The sequence below is a fragment of the Belonocnema kinseyi genome, chromosome 5 (assembly GCF_010883055.1).
Source record: "Belonocnema kinseyi isolate 2016_QV_RU_SX_M_011 chromosome 5, B_treatae_v1, whole genome shotgun sequence".
NCBI classification, from domain to species: Eukaryota; Metazoa; Arthropoda; class Insecta; order Hymenoptera; family Cynipidae; genus Belonocnema; species Belonocnema kinseyi.
The window spans coordinates 110,224,681-110,250,273 of record NC_046661.1 but is presented as its reverse complement, the minus strand read 5'-3'; the positions used below and the strand labels follow the sequence as shown (position 1 = coordinate 110,250,273).

At 29.5% G+C, this 25,593-nt stretch overlaps 3 protein-coding genes across 4 annotated transcripts in view; 2 read left to right on the top strand and 1 right to left on the bottom strand.

The window, feature by feature from the left end:
• Window positions 1–6,362, bottom strand: part of LOC117172440 (ran-binding protein 9) — a 58,440-nt gene extending 52,078 nt beyond the window's left edge. Inside the window, exons 1-2 of one of the 2 annotated variants that reach the window (XM_033360379.1) lie at window positions 6,261–6,362; window positions 5,920–6,141 (exon numbers count right to left, since the gene is read on the bottom strand). In XM_033360379.1, coding sequence (XP_033216270.1) covers window positions 5,920–6,127 — 208 coding nt within the window. In that variant the 5' untranslated portion in view covers window positions 6,128–6,141; window positions 6,261–6,362. Of the gene's footprint in view, window positions 1–5,919 lie in introns of both variants that reach the window. The other variant, XM_033360378.1, reaches the window with a different exon arrangement.
• Window positions 6,363–9,477: 3,115 nt separating this feature from the next.
• On the top strand, window positions 9,478–18,170 carry LOC117173828 (cytoplasmic tRNA 2-thiolation protein 2). The gene is made up of 5 exons (XM_033362472.1): window positions 9,478–9,486; window positions 11,811–11,851; window positions 12,027–12,086; window positions 13,986–14,260; window positions 17,023–18,170. The coding sequence occupies exons 1-5, from the start codon at window positions 9,478–9,480 to the stop codon at window positions 18,027–18,029; spliced, it is 1,392 nt and encodes a 463-aa protein (XP_033218363.1). The 3' UTR covers window positions 18,030–18,170.
• A 2,892-nt stretch (window positions 18,171–21,062) lies between these two features.
• Window positions 21,063–25,593, top strand: part of LOC117172646 — a 13,623-nt gene continuing 9,092 nt past the window's right edge. The window contains exon 1 of the mRNA XM_033360758.1: window positions 21,063–21,195. The gene's annotated coding sequence lies outside the window, so the exon portion shown is untranslated. The remainder of the gene's footprint in view (window positions 21,196–25,593) is intronic.

The window sequence follows — 25,593 nt, the reverse complement described above, 5'->3', positions numbered from 1 at the left end:
AACGATTGTACCCGGAATATTCTGTTCAACTAATCGTCCTTATCATCGGCGCTCTTGGAGGTGCCAAGCTTTCACTTGCTAATAGCCTAAAAAGCATCCCTGTCGTATTGATTCCTTTACAGACTATAACCACCTATCTCACGATTGTGAGGCGTGGTTATGGCTGAAATTTTACCGCGATTTCGCTGGAAGCGGGTGCAATTTTTCAGATTAGCACCCGCTCCCGGCGAAATCCTGCGGTTGTCCTTATACGGGAATTGAATACATGAACATTTCAGTAAATGAGAATCAAAACAAAAAGTGGGAAAAGTGCGTGCAGCTAGAATCGAGCCTGCAACCATACGGATACACACCCAGCGCGCTACCGACTGAGTTAAGCGGCCAGCAACAAATACCTTTAAGGCTTTCTTCTCGAAACGCGCCAAATATTGGTCCTAAAAATATAACAATTTTAATTAAGTCAAGATATTTATATTCAAAAATTATGAATCCAAACAAATAACACATTGCATGCCTTGCCAAATTCTTCACATTTGTGTTCCATTCTCTGATAATGAAATTTAACATCACACCATATGTTTCGCGCCATGATTCTTTTTGCACAAGTATGTATTAACATTCTCACTGACATTGTGAATATATCTTTTATTACTTTTAATGAATTCCTTTAGATTGTTGAGCTTACAAAATTCAGTTTAAATGCAAAAATCTTCCCGCATCGCGGGCACATTCTCATCGCGCACGGCTCGCTTTGCTCCAGTGGTGTCAAAACGCGGATATCTCTCGCATGCGCAGTATTGACTGTGTATTTTTAAATTGACACATACCGTCATATAACCTGAAAATACACAGAAATCACTACTGCGCATGCCAAAGATACCCGCGTTCTTACACCATTGATTCGCTCGCAAGTTTGAGCGCGTCAAGGGCGCGCGACGGTTGGAACTCGCGCTTCGCGCTCGATAATGGGTTGCCTCGCGCTCGAATATTTATTCTTTGAATTTGTAATGCTTGAATTAAACTTTATCAAAAAGATCTCTTTTAGATGGTAGTATTTTATGCATCTTCATATTCTGAATTGTCTATTTAATTAAGTATGGTCAAAGATGAAGTTTCTCAAAGCTCTGTAAGCTTTGAGGTACACATTCTCATCGTGACACTCTCGCTGAGCGCTCCATTTTCGACAGACATTTGTAAACAGGTTTTGTTAAATCTTTTTTTTTCTCGTAACTTTAATCGCTTTTCCACACATTTTTGTATTTTTTTATTTTCAATGTTATTTTTCACAAATAAAACAAATAACACGCGTACTATCAAGAAGTGATTCTTACGAAATTGTAGATCTTTTTTTAGATAACAATTTTGGTTGATTCATTTTTTTTTTTCGTATCCTAGATAGTTTGAACAAAAAATGGAATTTTTTATTTTTCATTATTTTTTGTGCGATCAAAATTCGAATTTTCGATTTTCCAAGAAAATCCAAAAAATTGTTGTGAAGATCTTGCAGGGCTTTCAAAAAGCAATGTTTTTCTTTTTTTGACTTTTTTTCATATCGTCCGTTTTTTGGCTTAAAATTTTGATTTTCAGGTGATTTGAAAAAATTTTAAAATGCTATAACTGATACTTTTCTTTTTATCAAAAAAAGTAATTGGGATAAATTGTTTGTCCTTTTTAATACTATAAATATCCGTACATAGAATTTTTAAAATAAAAAAAATTGGTCTCAAAAATTTTCAAAATGCGCTCACTTTTTGAATTTTTATAAAAAATGACTGGTTAATGAACTCGTCCTTTCTTTTAGGACCTAAAAAAGTGTGCCAAAGATGTTTTTGATTCGTTAATTTTTTCGAGAGTTATCGTTTTTACGGACGGCCGGATGGACAGACAGGCGCCATCGTAGAAACTTCATTTTCGGATTCAAGGGGTCTCGAAACGTGGAGATCCGTTGAAAAACAGTGGTGTTAACTTTCCGACAATTCTAATACTTTCTCAATAATAAATGATGAGAATGTAAAAAATTAAAACATGAAAATAATAAAAAAAAGAAAAAATTGATATTAAATCAATCGTAATTTTTTATTCAGAAAGAATGTCAGAAGCCACCGAAACTAAAAATATAAAGTTTAATCATTATTCAATAACTGTCAGACAACAGGTAAATATTTTCCCGCAAACTTTTTATTTTCTTCGGTGATAAAAGTAAACTACGAACTCGCAAATTCAAGCGCGCGTGTTTCATTCATATTAGAGAGAAAAACGTTTTACTAATTTCATTGCAAAGAATGCTATGCTTGGAAAAAGGAAAAGTATGAAACAAAGAATCTGACCTTCTTTTTCACTAATTAGAAAATGGAGATGTGAAAATTGCAGATAATATCCCCTTACCAACTAAACGTATACTTGTTATTAAAAAACTGAATAATCTAAATAAATATTTTAATGTATCATTTTTTTAAACTTTAAACACTTAGGTAAATAGTTTTAGGAATCAAAGTAATGGGTTCACATATTTTATTCACAACTTAAAAGTCGTAGTTGTACACATAATTTATTGTATAATCAACAACATCTTTGTTTCAGATATGTTTGAACAAACATTGTGCATTTGATCATGATCTCAGCTGTTCACTGATGCATGCAGGAAATTGAGTTTTTACTGCAATTAGTCTAACGACTCTTCCGACATCAATATACTTTTAAAAGGAATTGTTATAATTACATAATTTATTAAATATTAATGTATTATCATTATAATTAAAAAAGGGAATTGCAGATTTAGATAATAATCAATTTTGTCCAATTAGTAACAACAAGCATACAGAGTTTTATAAGGGGCCTTTCACAAATTACATACGACATAAGTAAAAAAAAATACATCAATTTTCAACCAATTAGTTGAATCCTCAACTAAAACAGAATAATTTTCAAATAAAAAAGACGAATTTTCAACAAAAGAGTTGAATTTTTACCCAAGAAAGATTAAGTCAATAAGGAAAAAATCTCATCGAAAATATTGAAGGTTCAACCCATAAATATAAACTTTCAAACCAAAAAAGACAAGTTTTCAACCAAATAAATTTGATTTTAACTAAAGAAGATAAATTTTCAAGAAAAAATGGAAGAACTGTAACATTTCAGCTTAAAAGATTAATTTTCATTAAAAAAAAAACGAATTTTCAACCAATTTTTTTCAAAACTGAAATCATGAATCCTCTCCCGAAAAATTAATTTTCTGTCAAAAAAGACCAATTTTCCACAAAATACATGAATTTTAAAATGAAAAGGACAAATTTTCAATAAAAAAACAAACAGGAATTTGAAAGTACATTTTTTAAACCAATATAACCTTTAAAAAAACAAATTATGCAACAAAATTGCACACGGAGGTTTAAAAAGAATAATGTTCTTCAAAAAACTGTTTCAAAAAAACTCAAAAAAATTAATTTGTGAAAAATAATTGCGACAAAAAATGGAATAGCTACATATTCAGTGATAAAGAATAATAATTTTCACCTCATAAGATAATTTCCCAGTGGGTACGAAATTTAAGAACGCCATTGGAACGTCCTAAAAACGTTTCATGGACGTACAAGTCAAAAGACGTTATTTGAACGTTTCAAAAGCTGTCCTAAGTCAGACCAAATAATGTTCTCAGAAAACCAAATAATGTTCCTTAAAACGTCTCTGGAATCTCATATGTTTAAGGAACGTTATTTGGACTAATTTAGGACGCTTTAGAGCCGTTCCAATGTTCTTTAACGTTTTTGCCCACTGGGGTTTCCACTATTCATTTTTTACTAAAACAGATTCATTTTTAACCAAATACATGCGTTTTCAATTAAAAAGATAAATTAGTGACCAAGAATATTAGTTTTCTACCAAAAAAGACGCACTTTAAATAAAATACAAGAATTTTCAACCAAATATTTTAAAAAAATAATTTTCAGAAAAAAACATTCTTTAATGAAAAAAAAACATTTTCAGAAATTTTCAACCAAACATGGTGTAGATAGAATTTCAGTTTAAAAAATTAATTATTGATAAAATATTAAATTTTGAAGGAAAAAAAAATAATTTTCGATAAAAGATCGAAGTTAAATTTTTACTTTAAAAATTAATTTTCAACCATAAATATGAATTAGTCACTAAGAAGATTAATATTCTACCGCAAAAGACCAATTTTCAATTAAATATGGAATAGTTACATTTTCAGTATTAAAAATTAATTTTCAAAATAAGATAGTTAAACTTTGTAAAAAAAGACAGGCTTTCCAACTGAAACGATTATTCATCAATACAATTATTTTTTATCGAAGTGGAGCTACTTTCGCATACTGCCATACTTAGCTACATTTTTAAAGAAAAAATTAGAATTCGCAATTGAAAATGCAATAGTTGATATATCAATAAAAAGATGATAATTTTGAACAAAACAAAGTTGAAACCTCATCCAAAACAACTGTGAATTTAAACCTGAAAAAAAATGAAACTTCTATCAAAATAGATTACTTTTCAACCCAAGAAGATGAGTTTTTAACAAAACATGACTTTTTAAACGAAATGTTGAAATTTCAATAAAATAAACAAATTAACTTGAACCGCAGTTTATCGAAAATTTCCTGACTAAAATGCAATCCAAAGCATATGCATAAGCAAAAATAGCAGCTTCCGCTAGTGCTAAATCGTCTTTAGGAACTTTTAATGCAAAATCTGTAGATGAATAAAGCGAAATCGAAAACAAATGTGATGAGAAATAAAAAATGGTAAAAAAATGTCTTGTTGATTGCAATAATCCAAACTCAATAGTCATTTCAATGAGAATGCAAAATTGTAATACGCCTGCAGGGTACCTCTTGGACCTTGACAACATCGCCACCTGGCACGCGAAAAATTGAGGATCTCAAAGTTATTAGAGCAATGTAAATATTACTTCATTTTAAGCAAAAATATTATGCTAAGATATAAAATTAATTATTTACTATAAAATTTCTTGAAAATATACAATTCAAATTTCTGCCCAATAGTTCCAAGTTGGCGGCGCTGACGTAGCTACCCAACAGACTCTAAAGCTTTTGCCAAGCGCAGAACAATGAAGGTTAAATATGTACTAGCTTAAAAATCTTTGGAGTAATTGACCATATTTTGAGTTTCCCGTTTCAATTTTCTAGATTAGAAAACTAGAAGCTTTAAATGTTAAAGTGCTCGTTATCTTACGAATCACTCATTATAAACAAAGTAAAGTGGAAACAAGCTAAAATAATCCTCCCAAACTAACAGAGTTTCAGCTCTCCTTTACTTCTCCTTAGCTGCACGCATCGCACAGAAATCTTACGCCATGTCAGATTACAAAGCAGCAAAGGAAAGCAAAGGAAAGCAAAGCAAAAGAAAAACCCACACGATCATGCATCCAAACACCCCAATCTTTTCTCCACTCACACTACTCTCTTTCCATGCATATACACCCTCCTGTGAAACAGCTGTCATTGACATTGTGCGTATATGCTCATATGCTCAACGCGCTACATTTTCAGCTTTTCTCTCAGTTCTTCGCTTGAAGTTTCCTTGACAACTCTTATCGTCAATTTTCGCAAAAAGAAAAAAACCTAAAGTCCCTCTCAATTCCTAAAAAATCTGAGGACAATGTTAAAATTTTCGGGAGACGGAAATAGCCAGGATGGACGAAAACTGCTTGCGATCAGCTGATTCCTTTGTTTAGGTCCCTGACACACGCGAAAGAGAGCTCTGCCATTTTCAATCGATATTTCCCTGGTTCTTGAGATGCGCCCGAAAAGTAAATGAAAGTTGGGGGCAAATTTTGAGATGTTTTTCGACAACTGACATAAGACAGCTGAGCGAAAAATCGGTGGGGAAGGTCAAGCTTTGGGCGCATCGCAGTATGAGGTCGGGAGGCTCACCTACCTTTGTAATGAACGCGGAGATTATTTTGCGAGAGCCCGATGTAGTTATACTTGTCCTTGGGGCTCCAAGCTCGAGGGAGTGGAGTTTCCTCCTCGTTCACCATCGGGTAGAGCATCTTCAAGCGGTCTACGGGCTGATTTTGCCCAGGATTCGTTCGCGAAGGCTCCATAACACTCCGTTCTTCGCTGGTGGCAGCCATCATTGTCATCTGCAGTCCCACTACTAAACCAAACGAGCGATACGATTATACGAGTGTCAATGTGTTTGTGTACATCCAAGGTGCGCGTATGGTGCGCGTGCACGTCGCATGAACACGTGTGGGTATTGCTATTTCCACATACACAGAGAAAGCTGAGCTTAGACTGGCGATCATCGAGCCAAGATATTTCCGAGCAAGCGATTTCTGCGAGACTGCTGGCGAAATTCGGAAGCTTTCAAGTGAATTCATTGGCCAGGCAGAGATAGATAGCGCTGAGAACAGAAGCGCGAAATTTAATTAAATTTTAGGTTCAATAATGCCCCGGATGCAAAAAACAGGGATGACAGTGGTTCAACAGATCGCTTGTTTGAAAAATAGGGGGAGTTAAAGAAAAGGGGACATTTTTTTACATTATAATTCCAATAGCAGAAAAATAGAACAGGGAAACTCAAACTCCTTATGACTTTTTTCGATTCAAAACAATATAAGAGTTATAGTATTTTCAAAAAATAAATAAAAATAAGCATTTTAAGTTAGAAAATGCCCGATATAAAAAAATTGAGAGAAGAAAAACGTTGCTTTTTGAAAGCCCTGCAAGATTATCATAACAACTTATTGAATTTTTTCGAGAAGCTTAAAATTCATATTTTGATCGCACAATAAATAATGAGGAATCAAAAATTCCATTTGGCGGTCAAACTATGCAAAACACGAAAAAAGCTATATCGACAAAACTTGTGCACTCAAAAAAGATCTACACATTTGTTATTACACTTTTTATATTAGTTTTTGTTTTAATGATAAAAAATAAAATTTAAAATAAAAACTTCGATTTTTGGACAAAAGACACAAGCTACGAAAAAAAAAAAAATTAAAACAAAAGTTGTTCATTAAAAAAAAACTACAAATTTGTTGTCGATCATTTTTTGATAGGAAGATTAGATTTTCTACCGTTCAGAAATAAGATTAGAAATAAAACAATTATATTTTTGGAAACACGATACAAGTAAAGAAAAAAATGAAGAAAAAAGTTATTTAACCAAAAGATATCTATGAATTTGTTATAAAGTCTTATTATAAAAATATATTAAAAATAAAAAAATCAACTTTTTGGAAAAAGGACACAAGCTACAATAACATTCTAGTCAGCATACGTTCCGCCATATTGAATTTCGGCATAACATTTGTTAGAAAAATCTATATTTCTGAAACTGCTTGAACGAATTTTGATAAAAATTGTAGGTGTTATGGATACAAATATACACTTCTAGATCACAAGATAATGTAGTTTTAGTGGAACCGTGCGCTGCCACCGCGCTGCTCACCTGTACCATACAGTGGGGAAAGAGCACACTTTTGGACACAACCGCCCGACACGTACCATTTATTTAAAGAATTTCAAATTAATTAAAACCTGACATAAATCGTCATAATAACTAAGTAAAAATTATTCTCAGTCGGTTAGACTCACCAAAGAAATGTTTATAATGTTATAAAGAAACTAAAGAAAACGAAACTCATTTTTCGTTATTTGCAATGCTTGTAGCTACTTAAAATCCATATCTTTTGAATGAAATACGATATATACTAATGTGCGATTACAATTAGTAAAAAATAGTCGACTTTTAACAATTATTATAACAATTTTTGTAAACAAATGCACATTTCGACCATTTTTTCATGATTCTGTTGCAGTCAAATAATTCTGTTTGGTTGAAAAGGATATTCACGTGGCTCAAAACAAAACAGGCAAGAGGATGATAATTTTGTTTCGAGAAGAATTTTTCTCTAAGTGTTCATAATAATTATGAGCATTAATTATCATAAACAATTTGTGTTAACAAATACGTATTACGATCATTTTTTTCATTAATTGACTAATTTTTTTTCACTACAGTGAAACTCTTCTATAGCTCCGATTTCGGGGCTGACGGTAGGTGGAAACTACACCTACATGCGGCGCGGCGTCAAAAAACTCTGGCTGTCATGTTTTTTATATTGTCAAAAACTCTTAATTATAATTATAAGATTTTGTATAAAAAATTGTTTATTTTAATGTGCAAATATTTTCTATAGACAAATTGCACATTCTTACATTATTTTATGACTCATTGCAAATAACGAAAAAATGAGTTTCGTTTTTATTAGTTTGTTTATAGCATTATAAACAATTTTTTGTAATCTAACCGACTGAGAATAATTTTTAGTTAGTTATTAAATCGATTTATGCTAGATTTTAATGAATTTGAACATTTTTAAATATAGTGAAACTCTTCTATAGCACCGATTTTGGGGCTGACGGTGGGTGGGCACTAACTCATTATAGCCCGCGTTGGCAGCGCACGATCCCACTAGAATTACATTATCTAGTGTTCTAGAAGAGTCACCATCAATTTTTCTAAATTAAATGTGAAATTATAAGGAATTGAATATTGCTTAACAAGAAGAGAGAAAAAACTGAATTTAAAATTTTTTGAGTCGAAATTTAAAAAATAATTTTCAATTTTTAATTTAAAGCGTATACCCAGGAAACAAAAATCTATTCTCTTCTGTTGAAAGGGTTTCGAAGGCTTTTAAATTGCGTATCTGTCACTGGAATTCCAAATTGCCGCCGATTTGTTATTTAAAGACTTTGAGTTATTAAAATTTTGTTGACTAACTTATATGCCGTAAAAGACTAATAACTGCTATAGAAAAATGAATCTAGCAGATCTGCGCATGATTTCTTTTAATCTTCCGATAATTCATAAATTTAAAAAATTTTGTAAAATATGGCAGCTTAACCCCAAAAAATTCGGTCTCATTCAAAAAGAATGAAACAGATTCAATATAACCTTGCTTGAAATGGTTATTGCAGTACATGGCAGATTCGAAGCTGCTTGAAGAAATGACAAATTCACATAGTCGAAAACCGATTCTGTTTTAATTTTCTGAATCTGCAAATGACAGATATGCAATTCACAGAGTCGTCTTTTCAATGGATTCTTTTTTCCTGGGTACTATTATTTATATTCTATAATACCTACAATTTTTATTAAAATTCATTCAATGGTTTCAGAAATATAGATGTTACAAAAAAATGTGATGTCGAAATTCAACATGGCGTAACTCCTGTAATTTTGAAAATGTTCAAAAATCCTTTGGATCCCAAATGTCTTTTAAATAACACTTTAATTTCTCAAAGTTTACCTAAAATCGAACAACCACTTGCAGATCCTGATATTCCTGACGTATACTGACCACTGTTGGGTAGTAACTTGTTACAAAGTAACTAAATTACTAAAAAGTTACGTTATTTGTGACTTTTAGGGTAACTTAGTTACTTTTTTTAAAGTAACTTGTAACGTAATTTAGTTACGATGTTTGCAGTAAGTTGTAATTTAATTTTAGTTACTTTACAGTTACTTTGTGTTTTTTGGTATATCTTTTTTGTATGGTCAATTTACATTTTTTCTAATGAAAAAAGAAAAAAATTAAACAGTCGGATATGAAGGTTGCGCGGTTTTAAAACGTTCGGGTTTCCGTATTCTAGGGCCAATCAAAAATCTGTACGGCAATGACTCAACCACTCAACCAAGTTATTACTGTTCACTTGACGAAATATGTGGCTAGTTTTTTATTTACTAAACCAATCCCTGTTTTTTAAAAATAATATTTTGACGAACTATTAATAATTTTATTGTAATAATAATAATAATATAATAATAAATAATTTTATTAATCTTGTATTAATTATTTTTATTTTTTAATTAAAAATTAAGGAAGAGAAAAAAGTTACTTTTTAGGTAAGTTGAAGTTACTTTATCTAGTAAGTGTGACTAGTTACAGCAGTTTCTCTCTGGTTACAATTACAAGTAACGTAACTGTCACTAGTTACTTTTTTCGTTAAGTAACGTAACTTTAAATAGTTACTTAAAAAAAGTAACTTACCCAACACTGATACTGACCCACAATGAGAATACACATTCACACATTGCCCCAGTTCACTCTCAGTATTCCCGGTAAGAAGGAGTCGATTAGTACGCATAGGCTGACATTTCAAAAAATGGACATTTCAATGCTTTTAAATGTGCATAAAATAGTTTCATTTATTGAGTCATCTATAATGTGCATAAACTTCAAGGCATTAAAATGATTTCCTTCTAATATGCCTATGAGTTTATGCCATCTAATGCCATTTAATGCAACTCAGCGAACCGTCCGATTGTATGCCATGCAATGTCTTTCACAAACCAAGTATTGTACAGTGCCAAAGCCATTAAAATGTCCGTTTTTTCAATATCATATGCGTCCAAATCAATTCTTTGGTTTGCCGGGTTCACGGGGCCTTGATGTTTATGTTAAAATACGCTAAATTTAAGTTAAAGGTACCATAAATTAAAGAATTCAATAAGAAATTGATAATTTTATAAAAATTTCATAAAACGATGTTAAAAATGAAAAATGATTTTTCTTTATTTTACCATTTTTTCCCATAATTGGTGAGAAACAGTAAATACTTAAATTATTTAATATTCCTCGATAGCAAAGCGTCAAGAATTTTGAAAACATCCGAAATCTTAAATAATATTTCAAACTTCAAAAATAGCTAGCCGATCCTGTAGAATTTTTTAAGATTTCGGAAGCTTTTTGAAAATTGCAAAAGATTCCAGATTTTGTAGAGGAAAACTCTAAAAAATGATCCCAGTAAACAAAATATTTTAATTTTAAAAACTCAGAACCGAATATTACATCTGTGATATTATGGAATATTTATTTAATTTTAATTCCGTTTTTTTTTATTTAAATTTTTTTTAATCGATTAATGTAATTGAATTTAAACAAATGAATCAGAATCAGCGAAGAGACTTTTTTAAATCTTTTAATTACACATCTTTAGAAACACAATTCAAAAGGTTTCATTCAAATCGGTGGAACGCCTACGGGTTTCCAAGTTCCTCTAGTTCTACTATACGAGATCTACGGTGCTGGATACGAAAAAATGTTACGAAGAATCTCACGAAAGTTACAGTTATATTACTGTACTGTTTGGATTCGGCATTTACACTTTATCACCAGCTTACTTCACTTCGTCGAGTTTTGAAGTCCTGTGCTGACACCATTGCCTGAAAAAAATGGCAGCAAATGTATGGGACAAAACTGATCTTTTTAATATCTTCGTGATAATTAATCATTATTATCATTTTATTATTGCATTAAATAATTTTTTGTAATGAAATCTAATTGCCAAGTACGCTTAATTATAGTCAAAGAAATGTTTTTTACAACGATATTAACAGAAGAAGGATGCATTTGGGGTCCATTGTTGATTATTGTTTTTCCATCAGCGCTCGACGAAGTGAAGTTAGCTGGTAATTAAATAATAATACATAAAAAGCTATAACGATAAATTTATATTTTTTCATTAGATTTCCTCAGAAAATGGAAAGAATATATATCAATCTTTTCATGTATGAGAATTTCAAATCAACACTAATTTTATCAGAAAGTTCTAACTCTATTTATTTTAAAACCTTGCTTCCGGTTTACTAAATGGTTAAAAAAAAAAGATTTTTATTAATTTAAAAAAATTATTGATATAGCGATGTTGAATATATGATGTAATTTTGATAATAACTTATTGCAGTAATAATTAAAGATATTGTGTTTTAATTGTTAGTTGAAATGTTTTTAAAAAAATGTGTGACGGAAGCGACAGAGACAGAAGCAGATCTTTGAGCAGAGGCAGCAAAGGTGACAGAAAGAATTCTAACCTCAAAACTTTATGTCAGACATAACCTAAATTTCATCATAACACGAAACACGAGGCATCGCGTTCTCTTAAACGTCAAAGTTATCAATTATTATTATTATTATTATTATAGTAAGCTTATGTATAATTAAAATTACATTTTTTAAATATGTGTAGCGTAAATGATTCTGAGTGTGGAATTGACGAAAACCCTCCATTAATTGCGACAAAAATATCGTAAGTATAAGAAAAGTGCAATAACAAGTAGTGCAATAATTAATATCATATCAAGCAATAATTTGTTACTTTATTATAATTGAATAATTTGGAGATATTTATAACAAAAATAGATTAAACAATTTAATATCACTATTTATTACCTATTCTTTTTAATACCTGAAAAGTGAATTACGATCATTTTTTATTTTATTTTATCTTCTTATCAAAAACATTCAAACGTTCAATTTTGGAAGTCTTCATACTGAAAACAGATTCATAAGTTCTTAATCATTGTGTATTTAAGCAGGATGGCTGCAGGTCAAAGAAAACCTAAGAAGTGGCCACAAATTCACATTTTTCTCAAATCACTTTTTAGTCACTTTTCGAAGATAGTCACTGTATTTACTTTTTAAAGTAAACATATGACTTTACAATTACTTTTCACTCAATAAATTAACCCATGGGTTAGCCACTATTGAATTCAGGTCTATACCCTTTTCTGACTTTTATTGAATTATTTTGAAATATTTTGGGGCATTAAAAATGATTTATAACATTTCTAATAGATTTCAATCATTTTTAGGGATTTCAAAGGATTTTTAAGATCTTACAATAGAGTATTTTTTCAATTCCAAGAAATTTTCAAGAGCTTTAAAAAGTTCCAAGGGCTTTTAAAATATTTCAGAGCTTTTCAAATATTGAAAGATATTTAAAAAGAATTCAAGGGATTTTTCAAGAGATTTATAAAGTTTCAAGTGATTTAAAAATATTTAAAATTACTTTAAATATTTGAAGGTATTTAAAAGTTTTCAAAGTTTTAAAAAGATTTCAATTAATTAAAGGGATTTTAAAGATCTTGGAGCATTTTTTTTAATTCTAAGGAATTGTCAAGAGGATTAAAAAAACGTTTTAAAGATATATAAAGTTTTAAAAAATTATAAAATTTCAAGGAATTTAAAAAGATTTCAAAGCATTTAAAATATTGTAACGCTTTTTAAAATATTCTAATGTATTTTCAAGAGATTCAAATCTTTTAAAGGATTTTACAAGGATTTGAATGATTAAAAGCAATTTAAATAAATTTTCATGCAATTTAATGAATTTACTAGAATTTTGGAAGCCATGTAATCATTTTATAGAATATATAAGTATTTAGGATGTTTTAAAAGGTTCCAAGGCATTTTTAAAGTTTTGGAATTCACTCTGAATTTTTATTAATCTATCCTGAATCCTTTTAAGTTCTTTTGAATTCTTTGGAACTTGAAGTCTTTTAAACGCACCTTGAATTTGTATGTCTTTCATCAAATGCTTTTGAATTCTCTTAAATTTTATGAAACTCATTTCGAACGTACTAAATTCAATGAGTTTTTTTCATATTTTGGATTGTTTTCGATTCACTCGATTTTGTTTTAAATTTACCATGCATTTTTATGAATTGGCCGAATTATTCTCATTTTTCTTAAATCTCTTTAAATTCATCAAATTTTGCTGAAAGAAATGAAATTAAAAAAAAACAATGCATTTGAATTCATTTAAAGTTTTACGAATTTATTCTGAATTCGTTTAAATTGAAAACAACATTAGTCACGTAATAAATGCACTTTTTAAAATTAATTTACTTCTAGAATTATAAATTACTTTTGGAAAACTTTTGCGGTTTAAATAGAATTTGGCAGTTTTTTCAAGTAAATAAGACTATGACAATCCTGAGAATAATAAATTAAAAAAATTTCGCTTTAAATTGAAATTCGTATTATTCCATTGATGACATATTCTATATTAAAACGTACAAAGTTATAATCTTGGTCTTTTAATATTAATGGCAAAGGAGAATGAAAAATTAGCATCTTCTTAAATAGTTTTCAAATTATAAATTCAATTACAATTTCACACTGGTGTAAAATTACACTTTTTTAGGGATGACACAAAATGCAGAAAGTGTGAAGAACAAGAAACCGTTATTGTCCTGAGAGGGAAAGATGCCTATTGCAAATCCTGTTTCCTTGCTTCTGCCACGCACAAATTTAGAGCAACTCTTGGAAAATCGAAAATTGTTCGCCCCAATGATAATGTTCTTGTTGCTCATTCAGGAAAAACGGGATCAACCGCTCTTCTTCATTTAATTAGAGCTGGAATGCACGAATCTGTCCACAAGAAATTGGTTTTCAAAACTACAGTACTTTATATTGATGGTAAAAAACATAAAATTTTAAAGATTATTATGCAGGGTGGCTACTGAACAAGAAAACCAGGAATTAGGCTGGAATTTTGAGCACCGGGAAAAAGCCGGAAATTTGTAAACTGGGATTTTTTCAGATTGATTTTTTCTTTTGCAATTGAGAATGGTTAAACTGCGATACACCACCTGTTGACAAAAATCCGAACTAGAAAGAATAGGTACGATTTGAAAGTTGAACATTAATGTTTTAAGATTTTTACTGTGGGGTTTAAAATATTTTGTTGGATACTAAAAGTAAGTCTTTATCTGAAACAAAGGGGTGTAGATGGAATTTACATCTTATAAGGTGAAGAAATATATTTTTTTTACAGAAATATCTGTACAACTGTGATTCCCATCCCTTTTTAAGATACATTTTCAGTTGATCAATTGTGAATATAAATTAATAATGATTTTTAAAACTAAACTGATCTTTAAGGTTTAAAAAGTGAATAATAATTAACTTTACAAGACGATTCGAAATCATTTCTCAATTTTAGAATTTCCAGTTTCTTTATAAACTATTTCCAATTTTTAAATAACTTCAAAATAATATATTCATAAACAAAGGCTTTTATTAAATTACAAATATTATTTCAGTCTAAAATATTCCATTTTTGAACCATTCAATTTGAAATTTTGTAATTAATAAAAATAGGAATGACTTAATATTTAGAAATATCTGACTGTTTATTTAAAAGCTGTAAGTATATTTAAACATTGAAAACTAAATTTTGAACTTTACATTTCAATAGTTCTATTTTAAAAAATTACTTTGTAAGTAAAAGTGTTTAACTTCGATCTGTAAATAACAATTGAACACATATTATTCTTTTTAAAAATTCAAGGAAGTTGAAGAAATATTTAGAAGTTTTGAAAAAATTCAAATTCAATTTAAAATGATTTGAAATAATTTAAACAAACTGTTTACGTGTACCGCCAAGATATAGATTTTGCCAAATTTCGAACAAAAAATTTAAAAGATTTTAAAGAATTTGTAATGGCTTCAGAAGATTAAAAAACATTTCCTATAAAAATTAATAATGATTTTTATTTTGAAAAGATAATTTTAAGTGATTATTCAAAAAGATATAGAAAGATTGACAAAATTATCAAAAATGAATGTGGACAATTTTAAAGAAATTTGTTTAATTTGGCAGAATTTAAAAAGAACTTTAGAAAAAATTGGATTCAATTTAAAGGATGTTTAGAAGTTCTGAAATAATTTCAAAAATAATTTTAAAAATGTAAACAACATACAGATGTTTCAAGATTTTCAAATAAAATTTGGAAGCATTTTAAGGATTTTTTAACCATTTAAAATATAAATAATTTAAGTTTTAATTTAAGAAGTGTTTAGTTTATAAAAAATGTAATCGTTAAATTTTTTATTTTTCTGCCTTAAAATTGCTTTAAATGATATAATTTTGAAAATTTTGTAATTTATTGCTTGATTCTTCAATTATAAAAGTGTTAGTAGCTTCAATTTTATATGTGTAAATTATTTCAAAAGTTTGAAATTGTTAGTTTTAAAGTTCAATTTATTAAATTTCATTGACTGTGAAAAATTTTTGCCAACCGGGAAATGACCGGGAATTTTTTTCTTGGATTAAAACGGCCACCCTAAATCGTCTATTATTCGTATTCTTCGCATAATGTGTATAAAATTTGTCATTATATACATTAAATCAAGTTTATTGAAACATAAATTCATTGAAACTTACGTGAAATAGTGAAATAATTATGTTTTTTTTTTAAACCTAATTGACAAAAATGTGTTTTTTTCACTGTATAATATGGAAATTCTGTCTAAAACTATTTGTTTTTTTATGAAAATTTTTTCTTCGTATTCAATCATTGTTTTATACTTCACAAAACTATCGTAAAACACTTTTATGCCAAAATTAATGTACAACTTTAAAATTGTACCCACTCTTCCTAGTTCCAGTTCCATCTCCGTTAAAATATAGAATATAATTTTATCTTCAATATTTTAATGATAGTATTTCGATCAAAAATTAATGTTACTTTTATGCTATACAATTAAGCATTTAAAGCTTGTGTTGAAAATTTAACAATTTCTTTAAAAAACTATATTTTTTTGGTCGAAAATTAAACTGTTTTGTTGATCACTTGTCTTTTTGGATATAAGATTCGTCCTCTTGGATTGAGTATTCATCTTTCGGTATAAAAGTAATATTTTTTGTTTAGAAATTATATTTTATGGTTGAAAGTTAATTCTTTTTAATTGAAAAGTCTATTCATATATTGTTTGTCAAAAATTAATATCTTTTCGTTAAAAATTATACTATTTGGTTAAATGTTTAATTTTGCTTGTAAAGTTCTTGGTTGGAAATTTAATTTTCCTCTAAAAAATTCGGCCATTTGCTTTGAGATGCATCTTCGCGGGTTAAAAAATCAAGTTTTTTATTGATAATCCCAGTATTTTGTTTAAAATGCAATCTATTTCTACTGGAAATCTTACTAACTTGGTGCCTACATTAATGTTATTTAAAAGAATTTATTCCAGTATTTTATTGAAAAATCAACCTATTTCCTCAGTTTTGAGACCATTTTGAGCTGTAAAATCTGAAATCATTTATACAATAATTTACATTATATATTTTACGTTCGAGATGTAATTTTGTTTAATATGTAATGATTAGATCTTTTAAAGTTCAAAGAATTCATGTGTGCAATTTTTAAAACTGAAATCTTTCAATTTTTGGTTTGCAGAAGGAATTCTAGAATCAAAAACACTTGTTCAACGAAAAGAAACTTTAGAGAGGATATCCGACCAAATTGAACAACTAGGCTTCAGAGGATTTGTCACCACAATAAACGAATCTCTCTCCGAATCTGAGCCAATAATTTGGCCCATGGACTCTCCCATTTTGAAGGAAAAAGAACCCATACAAATTACATTCAAATCCATCTCAAGCCAAACAGCAAAAGAGGATCTTCTTCACAAATTACGAAATCGTCTTTTAATCCACGCAGCTCGACAATTAAATTGCACTAAAATATTCACAGGAGACTCAGCTACCGACTTATCGATAGCGATTTTGAGCAACTTTTCTATGGGAAGAGGAGCCCATCTTTCCCTTGATGTCGGTTTCGCTGACACCAGATATTCAGACATAATGCTTCTGAGGCCAATGCGAAACTTTACAAATAAAGAAATGGCCTACTATCTTCGTTTCCACGATCTCGAAGTTCCTCGATCGGGTGGAACTTCAACCAAAGAAGATGCGCACGTCTCAATCCAAAAATTAATGGAGAAATTCGTGACTGATTTGGACTCTGAATTCCATGGGACTGTCTCGACAATTTTCAAAACTGGCGAAAAACTGAGTTCGATGAATTCCGAGCAGAAATTAGAAAGGGTTTGCGCTTTGTGTAATGCTTCCTTGGATACTAAAGTTTCCGAAGAAGTTTCTGCAATTCAAACAACGGATTATTCGCAACTGGTTTCCACTTCTTCAGTAATTGCAAAAGAGGAGGAAATAGAGTCAAAAGTTGAAAATAACTGTAATGGGGATTGTAGTTGTCAAAAGACTTGCGGGGAAAAAGGAGAGACAAGTGATTTGGAAATTTTGAGAAAATGTTTGTGTTACGGGTGTAGATTGATTCTTTCTAGTTTTAAAGACGAGAAGGCGGTTCCTTCTTTCATATTAAGTGCTGCAAAGAGTGCGATTTCTTTCGAGAAAATGCATGGAGAGATTGCTGGTTTTTTATTGTGATGATGGGAAATAAATAGTGAAATCAAATTAAGTTATTCGTTAGCTTTTGGAACTGCGTTTAGGGCTTTTAAAATTCTCTAGTGGATTATTATGTCCGGATATTTGTATATTTTAATTATTGTTGAATAAAATGTCCTTAATTAAAATTAAGTTTTTTTATTTCACATAAAATAATTTACATACATTTGACAAATTGTTTAGTCAAGAAATGTTTAATGTTTATAACTTTGGAATACAAAACATTTTGGAAAAATCCAGATTTTTCCCCAATAAACATGATATCAAGAACATTCTATTATAGAAGTTTCAGAGAATAAATATAAGAGTATATAAATAAATCAAAGAACGCTTTAATATTCTGGAACATCCCGGAAAATTCAAGAATATGCTGTATTCCAGATTTTTTATGGAATTTAAAACATTTTAATGTTTAATGAAATTGTAGACAGTTTAAAACTATTCCAGAGTATTTTAATTATTTCTAGATCCTTCACGTTAATGAGCTTGATAGAATATTCTGTAATCCAAAAAATTATAGAAAGTTCCAAAATATCCCAGAATTTCTAGAATATTCTTCGAAATGAAGGCTAGAATAATTAAAGAACATTAAAAAATATTCCCATTTCAATAATATTTCAGAAATCTAAAATAATATAGAAAATTTCAAAACATATCAGGAAAGTAAAGAGCAATTCTTATTTTACATAGGATTTTAGGAGTACAAAGTATTATAAATTTTTTTTTAAAAACTAGAAATTTAGACTGATTTATATTTAAATATGTATTCCAGAACTTTTTACAATGTTGTAGAATGTTGTAGATATTTCTGGATTGTTCTGAATTTCTTTTAAAAAATCTTCTAACAAAAGTCCAGAATATTTGATTAAATCAATAGTATGGGGTCATGTCTAAATTACGTTAAGTATATCGGGTGGAGTGGGAGGGGGGAGGGCGATAGGAAAAGAACGTTTCGATGCTGTTGTGGTAAAAACAACTTTGTCAGATATTTTGTTGCAAATTCAAAAATTTTTTCAGAATGCATTCATTTCTTTGTTTGAAAATTCAACTATTTTTTTTAAAATTCGTTTCGGTTTTGGTTAAAATTTTTTCCTTTTCTGTAAAAAATACATGTATTTTGATCAGAATTCGTCTTTTTTTTCAACGAAAATTCAAGTTTTTCGTTGAAATTCATTTTTTTCTTGTAGAAAATTAATCTTCTTCGTTGACAATACAAAAATTTGATATTTCTTGCGTTTTTGACTAAAAAAATTTGTTTAATTTAAAATTAAACAATTTGGTTGGAAAAGTCTACAATTTGTCGAAAATCCAACTTTTTTGTTTTACAATTAAAATCTCTTTGTAGAAATTTAAACTTTTTTGTAGAAAATTCGTATTTCTGGCTGGAGAATTGAACATATTAGTACAAACTTCAACTATTTAGTCGAAAGTTAAATTACTGCTTACTTGAAAATCTATTTCTTTGGTTCAAGAATTTAATTATTGTGTTGAGAATTCGTTTCGCTTTTGGTTGCAAATTTATAATTTTTACTAGAAAATTCGTGCATTTTGTTAAAATTTGATCCTTTTGGTTGAAAATTATTATTTTTTTTTTTGAAATTCATTTTTTTGTTGAAATTCAACTATTTGGTTAAAAACGAACTTTTTTGTTGTAAATGCGTATTAAACGGTTGGAAAATGAACTTTATCGTAGAAAATAGATTTTTAAATTGACAAATATTTTTTTAATGAAGATTTGACTTCCATTTTTGGATAAAAGTTGATCTTTTTAAGTTTCAAAATTCAAATATTTACTTTAATATTTATGTAATTGTCAAAAAGTCTTCTTTTTTGGTAGAACTTTATCTTCTTGGTTGAAAGTTCTAATGTTTTGTTCAAAGCTAGTTTGTTTTATTGTTAAAATTTCAACTCCGGCTCATAAGAAACAGTAAGATTTCAAGTTTCGAAATTTTCCTACGGGTTTCAAAATAAGACGATAAGAGCTATCAATATCAGTTTTTTAGCAAACCAATGACTATCTTGAATAAGTCCAAAGTTATGGAATTTTAAGGATAAATGTGAATTTTTTTAAACTAAGCACAACACGCGATTCTGCGTATTCCGCGATTTGTGACATTTTTAATCGGTCTCATAAATTTAATAATTTCAATCAGTCAATAATACAGTCATCGCCGATACAGGCATATTTCTTTGAATTATTATTTCTTTGTTTTTCTTTCTTTTTAATCGGCACAATCGAACTATATACGCGAATTTTATTCAATTCAATCGGCCACCATACAGCCGCACAGCCAATTCTGGCAAATCTGGTTGAATTCTTTTACAGTTTTTTAATGGACACGACATTGACTGGTTTAGTTGTCTGAAATATAGGAAACACAGTTGCTAAATTTCATTCTGATGGCTCCAAAGGGGAAAAAAAGAAAGAAAAATAATTGAACTAAACTTGAATAAATCGGTAGTATAGCTATGTAACCGATTAAGACAAGACCGCAATTCGCGTGAAACGGCATTCTTAAATTCTCCGATTCAAATATTTCCCATTCGATCGATTCCTTTTTCCTAGTAATTCCAGGGTAATACAGCAAATCTCGAAACTTTTCAAGAAAATTGCAGAGTACTGAAGAACTTCGGAGAAGTATGATTTCTTTTTAGAAAATGGATGGAGAGATTATTAATTTTTTATTGTAATGGTGGGAAATAAAGTGTAAAATAAGAGTAGATGATATTATAGGTTTTCAAACTGTTTTAGGATTTCTAAAATTTTGTAAAAAATCGAATAAAAATGAAATTTGAAGATTGAGTTAATTGAAATGTGAAAATATTACATTTTGGAGATGTGTAATTAATAGAAATTGATATAAAGACTTAACAATATTAATTCTGGTATATTTTCAAAGTAACGATAATAATTCATAACCACTGAAAACAATATTACATTTTCAAGTAAAACATGATTAGTGGAATTTCAAATTTTATTTTCGATAAGATGGTAGTCATGGTAGTGCTCGAAAGTGCCAATGGCACCAACTGTCACAAAAAGCACGTCAGAGAAAAATAATCAATGAGAATAAATGTAATAAATTCTGTTTCAGGATAATTTTTGCAATATTAATCAGTTCGTTTGCTTTCTGTGCTTAATTAGCAGGTATGTGTAAATAAAAAATAAAATATTAATCATACAAATCCCCATGAATGCAAACATATCAAAAAACTGTATTTAAAACGTGTTACGTAATGAAGAAATTAATTTGATAGGTTATGTCTTTGTTCAAAACTTTTCTCAAAATTTTCCTTTGCATACATAACACATTGAGTAAATATAGCAAATAAAAAATTGAGATTATCACATTTAAAAATTAATTCTACGACAAATTTTAGTTAGAAATCATTTCAAGTTTAATTACTTACAAGAGTGAATTGAAAAGATTGCAAATCACGAGAGATTATTTTTTTAAATTTGATTTTTTGAAAATATTTTATAAAAATAAAGAGTTATTTTCCGTGTTTGATATTAAGTATATATTCATAAGTTCACTTTTCCCCATTTTAATTTATTTTCGATAATCTTGTAATCCTTTTGATAGATGATATTTTTATAACTTTTTAGGTTATGTTAATTTTATTAGTCCGAAAACATTAATTACCTTGTTTATTATTTTGTAGGAACTAATTTAAGCACCTATCAGATTCTTCTAAAATAATTTCAGTTTTATAATATAATGTGGCACCGTTCATAAGAAATATCCCATTTCAAATGCTTTAGTATTCAAAAAATGACAAGAATACCATCTTGTAGGAAATTCTTTGATATGGTTTTCTTTTAAAGCTAGGAAATTGAAAATTAGCAAACGTTTTTAAACTATAAATATTGAAACGGATTAAAAGCAGTTGTGTAGTCGAGGCCTGGTGGTGCCAAGCGACTTTTTTATCACACGGACAATTTTTCCAGTTATGCCATATCCATAAACTACGTTACCAATTTTTGGCTCTTTTTTACCAAATAGTTTAATTTCCAGCATACAAAGATGCATTTTCAATCATATGATCGAATTTTCAAACAAAAAATATTAACATTCTTTAAAATACTTGAATTTTAAAAACAAAAGACTATATTTTTTAGAAGGCAGTTAATTTTCATTAAAAAAAGTTCACTTTTAACCAAGAAAGATGGCTTATGTCATAAAAGATACATTTTCAACAAAATAGTATATTTTTAAAGTTAAAAAGTTGAAATTTTTAAAAACAGTGGACTTTTAAATCGGAAAATACGCATTTTGAACAAAAAATATTTTTGACCACGAAGATTAATTTTTTACAAAAAGGAACAGCTTTTTAGCCATATACTTGAATTTTCTACCAAACAGTTGATTTTTTAACTTATACAACATACAGGATAAAGTTTCAACCATGAATTAAATAGTTAAATTTTCAACCATAAAGATGAATTTTTGACCAAGAAGATTAATGTTTTATCAAAAAAGGCAAATTTCCAACTTATCCAATATGCAGGATGAAGTTTTAAGCAAACATTGAATAGTTAAATTTTTAATTCCAAAAAAAATGGTGACAAACATGAATTTTCCAATAAAAAGATGAATTCTCGACTAAGAAGATTAACTTTCTGTAAAAAAAAAGAATTATAAACAAAATATAGGAATTTTCAACAAAATTATTTACAATGAAACCCTTCAATAGCTATAAAAGAATTTCACTATAATATAAATGTCAAAAAGACGAATTATCTACAAAAAATTGAATTTTTAACCCAAATATGTGATTTTTTGACCAAAAAGTGTATTATTGACCAAAGTGTTGAATTTGAAAGCCAAAAATTTGAATTTTCTACATAACAGTAGAATTTTTAACATAAAAATTCATACAAAAGCAAATAGTTGATTTTTTAACTATAATTATAAATCTTTGATGCAAAAAAAATGTTTTTACAAAGTAGTTCAACCTTAAGTCAAATTGCCCAATTTTCAACTAAAAAGGAATGAATTTTTAACTAAATGCTGAACTGTCAACTAAAAAATATAAAAAGAGATGAACCTTCAACTAAAAAAAATTAATGTTTTACACAGTAGTTGCATTTTTGACAAAAATATGAGTTTATAACAACATAGTTGCATTTTCAACAAACTGATTACATTTTCAACCAAATAATAGATTTTTTAACCGAACGACATGAATTCCGAACGAAAAATACAATAGTAGTCTTTTTAATAAAAAAAAAGATCTTTGACCAAAAAATGTAATTGTAAAATATAGTTCGTTACCAACCTTACTCCCCCCCCCCCCCACTCAAACTAGGAACGTAGTTTATGGAGAGTGGAAAGTACCAGGAGGCCACTTTTTCTTTTTCTTTCCTTTACGAAAATTCAAATAACAACTTCGAAAATTTTCAAATTAGTAAAAAAATTGAATGCAAACACTCAATTTGATAGCTATGCAAACCTGACAGAACCAAGACATCAAATCATAATGTCTCGACCTATTTCATAATTAAGGGCTCATTTACGGCTAATTTAATGCCCCATTGACGAATTTTCGACTCTTCATTTTTTTTTAAATATGCTTGGTTCTGCCAGCTTTACTTCAAGCCAGCAGCAGCACTCAAGGAATCGGTCAAAAATGATTATATCAAATTGCCCTTTTTACAGGAATTTCCGGCTCATTTCCGGCTCAAGATATCCCTTTAAACTACTGTCCTACCTTCAAAATTAAAAAAAAGGCCGCGAAGGGCAAAGGGCCAAAAACTTAATATTCGATTTTTTCCTAACATTAATAAGGGCCTATTTAGCGCTCACTGTCTATTCAACTATGGATTTTACTTTTTAGCCCTTTGTATAAAATAGGCAACAGTGCTCCCAGCTTTTCTTCGAACCAGCAGCACCATTCGAGCCGGAAATTCCTGTGAAGAGTGGAATTCGATATAATCATTTTTTGACCGATTCCTTGAATGGTGCTGCTGGTTTGAAGAAAAGCTGGGAGCACGGTGGAATATTTTATAAAAAGGGCTAAGTAGTAAAATCCATAGTTGGATAGAAAGTGAGCCCTAAATAGTCCTTTATTAATGCTGGGAAGAGAATTAAAAAATTTATATTTTGTAACTTTGCTCTTCGTGGCCCTTTTTTAATTTTGAAGGTAGGGCGGTGGTTCGAAGGGATATCTCGAGCCGGAAATGAGCCGGAAATTCCTGTGAAAAGTGGAATTTGATATAACTATTTTTTGACCGACTCCTCGAATGGTGCTGCTGGCTTGAAGTAAAGTTAGCCGCACCGTTGCATATTTTATACAAAGGGCTAAAAAGTAAAATCCATACTTGGATAGAAAGTGAGCCCTATATAGGCCCTTATTAATGTTAGGAAAAAATCGAATATTAAGTTTTTGGCCCTTTGTCCTTCGCGGCCCTTTTTTAATTTTGAAGGTAGGACAGTGGTTTAAAGAGATATCTCAAGTCGGAAATGAGCCGGAAATTATTGTAAAAAGGGCAATTTGATATAATCATTTTTGACCGATTCCTTGGGTGCTGCTGCTGGCTTGAAGTAAAGCTGGCAGAACCATGCATATTTAAAAAAAATGGAGAGCCGAAAATTCGGCAATGGGGCATTAACCCTTAAACGGCCAAAACGCCACTACCGGGACTTTGCTTTTCAACGGCCAATAACTAAGACTATTCGACACTAGAACAAATTGAGACACATATAGTTTTATTGCTTAAGATCTCCTCTTTCCGACGGTGCCGATGAAATTCCTCAAAAATTTTATTTATTATCCCAAAATGCAGTTTAAACAAGAAAAAACGTGATTTTTCGTGCCTATTTTTTTTTGTGAACCATTTTCCAAAGCTTTTCGAGTCTGTAGTTAACCTGGAATCTCACTAACCGGTGGAATAAATGTCTAAACTTTGAGAATCCATGGTTCAAAGATCGATTTTTCGTTTTAGTATTTTCAAAATGGCGTCTTAATGGCAAAATTTTTGTGAAAACATTCATGAGTTTTTTTACAATAAACGATGCGCTTTTCGGAAAAATCATCAGGAATAAAAAGTTCTTGTAATCAGCCAAGGAATACGCTTGAATTTTTTCGAAGCGTTTTGAACAAAATTTTGGATTTTGCAGATGAACAATTTTTGCAAAATTCAAAATTTTGCTCAAAACACTCCGGAAAAATTCAGGCGTATTCCTCGGCTGATTACAAGAACTTTTTATTCTTGACAAATTTTCCGAAAAGCGCATAGTTTTTCAATAAAAAATTTCCAACGACTCCGTAACCTTTATTGCACTCTGACATCAAACCACACCTTCACCGCATTGTCATCCTGGGAATTTTCGAGTACACCCAGCAAAAAAAAAATGCCAAAGCGTAAAGCCTCAAAAATTGCAACAAACTCCGAATCGGAATGGGATTCCGATGAAAATGATGATCGTATCATCATAGGTAATCCAGATTACTCTGGCTCTGATGGAGATGATTCATCAGATGACGAGAATTCGGGATCGGAATTTTCCAGACCGAATGTATCATATAGATCTGTTTTCCA